The following is a 7,301-nucleotide window of genomic DNA, read 5'->3' as shown; positions in this document are numbered from 1 at the left end:
AGAATTTCATGGAAGAGAATAATTGAGGTTGGAGAAACTTCTCTCACTGAAATACAAGAATAAAAAAATTGAATTAAAAGTAATAATGCGTGGAAAATGGTGTAGTAAAAGATAAAGAAGAAAAATATGAACAATTCTGAAGAGGAATAGACTCGCAAACAAGAGAAAGTAATTCGAGAAAGATACAAAATAAATAATACAAAGTAGACAGGCATACAGAGTAGGCTGGAAAAAATATATTCAAAAAAATAATAAAAGAAAGAACAGAGAGATGATATACAAATATAGTCTGAATTCCTGGCTCCATGGATCAACTATATAATTGAAACCATGCAGACAAGGAAGAGTATATGCATTTAGCAAACCAAATTACACTTTAATCACTTCAGCTCCCTGAAGAGGGGTTGCACTGATCCCGCTACCCCTCTTCAAGATAGAGATCTCAAACTCATCAATCGTATCTTTCTCGCAGCACAGCAGCCGCCAGCAAGGCAAGCAGAGCAGCAAGGCTTGAAATGTTTAATGTCAACATCAAAATGCTACACTGAAGTTGACACTATTATTTCCAAAGTAAGCAAAGGAGGAGATATAGGTTGGCTTTCCAGTGGACCTGACTTGCTCATCTTCAGTAGAAAAACATTTATGGAACATTCTGTTCTTCTTTCAGACTTGGAAAACTTGTGGAGTCAAGTGCCTGCTATAGCAGTTTTAAAACTTCTTTTCTCTCACTGACAATGTGTCAAAATGAAACGGTATCAAGTTTTATATCACTGGTTAATTTTCTATTAGCTTCAAATTGAAGAAAAAATGGAAAACTATTATGAGCCAGGAAGCGTATCTCACCTATGGACAACCTGTATACTTTTGGTAAAATAACAACCATTCGCCATACAACATTTTCAGCCACAAAGGAGCATTATGTCGTTTCATTCTATTTGAACTTTGAAAGTTGTGAATAAAAGTCAACAAGAGGTAAAGGATAGAGTCAATTTATCACTTGATTTCTCAATTACACGGAATGTATTCCAACTACAAAGAAATGTTCATCTAGAGCATTGGATGAACTGAATCGAAAGGATCAGTATATACCGTGGATTCATTCAGACAGGGAGAGAATATTAAGGATTGATTCACTGACCATTCAGTAGTCAATGGATGAACATCTCTATTGCTTTCTATGTGGACATAATAGGTCCATGGTGTGAACAACCCCGTTGGATGCATGCTAGCATCACTATGGGACCCAGATGCAGGAAAGCATCTAATGAGGAATGATGGATGCATGGGGGAACCATTAAGTACTGTTACGTGACATGTTTGTCACTCAGCTATCACTGCAGCGATGTGTTAATGAGATAATAGACACATGTGTGATATTATATTTTATTGTCTCTCAAATTGGGAAACAATATTTTGAGGTTGGTGATGTTTTACTGTGGATAATTACATGAAAAGTGAAGAGGATTACTATGACTGATACTGATAGGTATGTATTTTCATTTATATTCATTTCACTTATCTATTCATATGACAAGCTATATATCAATGGAAGATGATCTGACACAGTGTCATGTGACATAAAATGAGTTTAAATGGGTCTTATTAAAACAATATGCCTACCGAAGTTTTGACTCATGTTGCATACATGTGATATTGTTCATCAAATTCATTCAGAAACTTTCAAATATAGGTGTCTGGCAACACTTAATTTACTAAATCTCCCAATGAGATTAATAAAACTAATGTTGAAGTGTTTGGGGTGAAATTAAGATTAAGTTGTCTATATTTTGCTTTTTTGAAGTACTAAATAATGATTTGGGGGCACATTTTTTTTGTCTGTACTTCAGTTTTATAACATATACGAATGGTGACATGTGGGACTTTGCAGGTCAGTCAAACTAATGTTAACCTATAGATGTTTAATCGTTAAAACTTTAATCAATGCCTAGTAATAAATTAATTAAAATCAAGTTTCAGTAAAATTCAATATTATTTATCAAGAAATGCATCAATATTCAAAGCCATTAAAACAATTCCAAGTTTTTTTTTATTCCCAAGCAAATCTTGGCTAGACCCCCCTTCCCCTAAACATCAATTTTACTTTATAATTGAATAATAGTTGTCAATACACTATGTGAAATAATTCAAACATAACTATATTAATTGAAATACACTATCAATACTAAAATTTGATTTAGTATCAACAAACGAACAGATTGAATGTCATAATGTGTTTTATTATTCAAGGCTTTGCATATTAGGATTTATACCAAAATCACACAGCTTTAATTTCCTCATTCTTTTCTATTCAAATGCTATTTAATAAGGGTGCTTTAATGGAGGAATATCTCACTAACCGCCCTTTCACACGGTTAAAAAAAATGTAATTCGAATGATAATTCCCATGAAAAATAAGGCTAATGACAAATTATTAGCATGTGTGAAACCAAACTAAGATCACGAACGCTAATCACAATCACAAATTCAAATTCTACTCCAAAGGTGAATTCCAGTTTTAAAAGTTTCACTGTAATTATGATACAAATTTCCTGTGTGAAAGGTCAGATGATTCTAAAGCCAAATTGCAATCATCATTACAATGATTAAAGATTCACGTGTGAAAAGGCCCTAAATTTCAGAGACAAATCAAACCATAGTTTTGATCCTAAATAATTGAATCTACATGTTTCTTCCTGTTCAAGAACATAAAATAGTTAGAAAGTAAAGAGTAGGGGAAGGCGGGGTAAGTTGTGACAGTTTTTGCTTTTTGCATGTTAGAATTGATATGATTAATAATCTTGTCGAAATAAGTACCTTGCCTTGAAATTTAATTCTTCTGAAATATTTTCCACCTATATATAACTTTCTATCCCCACACTGAAAGTCATCGTGACCTTTGAAAAAAACGATGTCAAATGGCTCAACTTGCCCCATATATGGGGTAAGTTTGAGCCACCTTCTGGGGTAAGTTGAGCCACAAAAACTATACAAAAACTATGTACAAAATGTATGAGGGGAGAACCAGCATGTCAATTTTTTTGTTTAAAGTCTTTTCACTTGCTAATTCTCTATAAATACTAACATCCTTTAAAAGGAAAAGAGCAGTCATGTAAATTTGCTCCTTTCAGCCAGCATTTCAATCGATTTTTATGGTTTGTTTGTTTTTTAAGATACATTACCATAGGAATTACCATGGCTCAACTTGCCCCATGCTGTTTGGCTCAACTTACCCCAGTCCGAACTTAGTGCGATAATTTTGTATCCACACATTTATTATGCATCCATCATATAAAAGACTATGACAAGAATGAAGATCCATACCTACACTAATAATGTTGTTATCATGTCATTATTATATCTAAAGACGTGTGTGTTTATAAAGCACTTATCTATTTCACACTCTTTTTTACTTTTTTGGCTAAAATTCATGTTTTTCCCTCTAAAAAACTACTTTTTGTTTCAAAGTTGAAAACAATGTGGTGGGGTTAGGGGTTATGCTATGGGTCATCAATACATGACACCACCACAATGTCTGACTCATTCATTATTGGCCTGGGGCTGGTGGCTCAACTTGCCCCTATGCTCAACTTACCCCGCCTTCCCCTACAATTTCATTGATATACCATAGGTGATGATAGCCTAACAAAGTTAGTAGGAAATATAATGTAATATTACATAGGTCATGTAGATTTGAATCAGTGATAGGTCAATACGCCATCACGTGACCATAGCTGCGAGGATCGCATTTGTTATATTCTAGATTTTGACGTCACCTCAGGGAATATACCACGTAGTATTTTCAATTGCGGCATTATATCCACTAAGGTGACGTCACTAGCTGCATACAAGTTGCGCAACAAGGTAGTTGATGTACGCGCTAGTGTTAACGCGTCGATTGCATGAAGAACGCGCTTAATGTGTTTTCAACAAAAAAAACTATTATGACGTAGATGGATCAGAGTTGTAGCACGAATTTCGGGTTTGAGCCAGATGATGAATGCAATTTCTGATGGCAAATCCACACATACTATATAATATAACAGATATTGCCTGGTCTATCGTTTTAATAAATAACATTTCAACTCCCCTCCGAAGCTATATTTTTCCCTGATCGGGAAAATATTTTCCGGGAGAGGAAATGTTATATTCAAACTCTAGGTAGGCAATATCTGTATAATATGAGGGTAGTTAAACATTTGGTACCATTTCCAGCAATTCATTTTTTTTTATTCAAATCAGTATACACATGTAAGTTGTTATTTTCATAGAAGGAAGCTAAAAAAGTAACTGAACTTTGAAAAAAAGAAGACATGGAAAATCTTTCAATGACCTGATAAAAAGCAATTGATAGCAGGTAGATATTTTATGGCCTTTTGAAGAAGGCATTCCAAAGGGCTCAGTCACAGAGTTCTGTTATTTGCACAAGGACATAAATGCCAGAAACAAGATCAGGGCACCCATGGTCAGATGTGCTATAGGCCTAGCCATCTTCACACTTTTCAGCGCAAAGTTTGAATAAATCATTCTCAGATTCATTACCTTCTTGAAAATTTGTGATTTTGAAATGAAATGAATCTTGCATATATGGATAAAGACAGATAAAGAGCTAGGAGAATGAGGACATGTGTGGAACACATCTTGTTCAAAAATGATGTGCAGATCAACAAATCTTGTATAGCTTTAATAAAAAATAAGGAATTGTGCTTTGATTTGTGAGAGGTTTACCATCACTTGGAATACGTACAGAACCTGTCTCTTTTATGAACACAATGAATGATGATTTAACTGGTGCTTGATATCAGTGGAGTATTAAAGATGGTGATTCAGACAAAACCTTTTTGAGGTTGGTTGTTTATCACCTCACACTACAAGGATAAATTCTTGCTCAATGAATTTAAGTACTGTTTTATAACAATTACTTATTCAATGTTGCACAGGTGACTAACTTACAACTCAAGCCTTTCAGTGGAGGATATTCAGTTTGAAAACTTCAACAGAGGGTGACAGCGTAGACAGAGATATTTTTTTAGCTGGTGGAATTAATCTTCAAAAGTCAAGAATACATGCAGCAAGATCTTTCAAAACAACTCCATTTGGATATTATCACTCTGCTGACACAAAATGCAAGTATGATGTCAAATTATTTAATTTCCAAACACCTTCTTTTTTAGGCAGTGAAGAATATTTAAATGATGTGATGCACTTTATATTCTAAAGAAGGTAGATTCATGAACCTCATTTTACATATTCTGCATTGAAATGATCCTCTATCATAACAGTAGATAATTGACTATGGCTGAAAACACAAACAGATATGCCCATGGCATGTCATTACCGTTTTAATGTATAGAATGTCTCATTTATCTACTTTTTATACAAAATTAATTCTTCAAGGTTTCAGCCAAATATAACATTTTAACTATCACAAACCATTTCATTGGTACACAGGATTGAGACATGCATATAGAGGACTGATACATACAAAGAAATATCAATGCACAAATAAAAAATGTTATCCCCTAAATACATGAACATTTGTGTCATGAATCCATTTGAAATAACACTGTATCTATTTTTCCTTCTCTGTCTTAGCATAACCATCTAAGGAAGGAAACTTCATTATGCACGAGGTAAGGAGCATGATGAACATCACTCCAAGAATGTCAACAGTAGGAGGAGACAGTCTGGTAACCAATACTCCAACTCATCCATCAGCTTATCCTAACCAAACACACACTATCATCATAGCAACCCTCTTCATCCTTGTTGGCACCATTGGTATGATTGGCAACTGCCTGGTTCTCATTGCCGTGCTGCTCTCAAAGAAGCTACAAACGGCCACCAATGCTTTTGTTGTTAACCTCAGCATCTCTGACTTTCTAACCTGCTTTGTACTGCCGTTTCAAGCTTCAGGGCTTTTCAGTGACAGTGGATGGCTACTCTCCGATGGGATGTGTAACTTTGTTGCTGTACTAACCATCACCACACCAACGGTCAGTGTATTAACACTTGGAATGATTGCAGTGAATCGTTATACCTTGATAACAAAAACAAAGAAAACGTACCAACAGATCTACCGACTGCCTGTCATAGCAGCTCTTGTCTCAACCACATGGTTATTTCCAATATTAACAATAGTTATTCCTCAGTTGACAAACCTTGGAAACTTGGGATTTGACTACTTTTATAAAATCTGTAAATGGGATGTAGATCTATCCAAGATACCTATCTTTCAGACAATATCGTCGGTCACATTCCTAGCATCGACAGGAGTTATCATTTTCTGTTACATGTCAATATATCTCTACGTTCGCAAGCACATCACTGAAATGAAAGCGAAACGTAAGAGCCAGGTGATATCACTGCAGAGTATAAGCATAGAAGAAAACAATGCAGCACCACAAAATCAACGGCAAAGATCTCCAACTAAGAGCAATATCAACGGGACACCTTCTCTGAGACAGGTCAAAATCACCAAGAACTTATGTTATGTTGTGATCATATTCTTTGTTTGCGTGGTCCCGTACTCTGTGCTGCTCCTCTTTCGTGTTCGCCACCTCGCAGTGGCATATTTTGCTGTAGTATTTACTCTGTCAAGTAACATCAATCCGATTCTGTACTCTGCTAAGCATCCTGATTTCAGGTCGGTCTTCATCGCAATGCTGCATTGCAAATACCTTGATGTTGTTAGCCCATCTGGGTGTCTCAGAACACTTATTGAAAGGACAGGGGCGATACCAAACAATAAAAGCTCTTCAGAATCCTAGTCAACACAGATTACAGGATCTTTACCCCATCTGAATAATAAATATTCAAAGATCTAAAATGGTTATCCTCAAAGAGTAATGTATTTTGGATGTATGCTTATATTGAACAGTCTAAACAACTCATCTTCAGATTTTTCAATAACTTTAAATTATATCCAATAATAATATAAATACAAGATTTGCCACCAGCCTACAACTTGTCCCAAAATGCAATACCGATTATTATAAATGCTCATTCATTATCTCCTCAATATCAATGTTTAATTCCTTACCCCTTCATTAAAAATAACCTTATCCCCTCTCTAGTTTCAAATAAGAGTCCAAATCATACATTATATCTGCCTAATATTAAATTGTCAGTTGTACTTGTGTTTAAACTTCTTTCATGACTTGAGTATTTGTATGCTTTTGTATTTAAAATGTACATGTATTCATTTTTGTATATTTTATCATGTGTAAATACTTGTTTTTTTTGTGTGCATAGGGCCCCTATTGATGTCAGCACATTGCTGAAAAGGAACCCTAATGAAATAT

General features: G+C 34.9%; 1 protein-coding gene across 2 annotated transcripts; it reads left to right on the top strand.

The window, feature by feature from the left end:
- Positions 1-391: 391 nt before the first annotated feature.
- On the top strand, positions 392-7,042 carry LOC121409041 (G-protein coupled receptor moody-like). 2 transcript variants are annotated; one of them, XM_041600827.1, is made up of 3 exons: positions 392-1,486; positions 4,938-5,123; positions 5,593-7,042. In XM_041600827.1, the coding sequence occupies exon 3, from the start codon at positions 5,622-5,624 to the stop codon at positions 6,765-6,767; it is 1,146 nt and encodes a 381-aa protein (XP_041456761.1). In that variant the 5' UTR covers positions 392-1,486; positions 4,938-5,123; positions 5,593-5,621; the 3' UTR covers positions 6,768-7,042. The 2 variants fall into 2 exon arrangements, with proteins under 2 accessions (XP_041456761.1, XP_041456760.1); XM_041600826.1 differs by having other exon boundaries at positions 4,938-5,127.
- The last annotated feature ends 259 nt before the right edge of the window (positions 7,043-7,301 follow it).

This window comes from Lytechinus variegatus, chromosome 2 (assembly GCF_018143015.1).
Source record: "Lytechinus variegatus isolate NC3 chromosome 2, Lvar_3.0, whole genome shotgun sequence".
Taxonomy (NCBI): Eukaryota; Metazoa; Echinodermata; class Echinoidea; order Temnopleuroida; family Toxopneustidae; genus Lytechinus; species Lytechinus variegatus.
This window is presented reverse-complemented; position numbering and strand designations above follow the sequence as displayed.

Bases quoted from the DNA above. Each gene is read 5' to 3' on its own strand.
- LOC121409041 (XM_041600827.1), top strand. From the start codon at position 5,622: ATGCACGAGGTAAGGAGCATGATGAACATCACTCCAAGAATGTCAACA.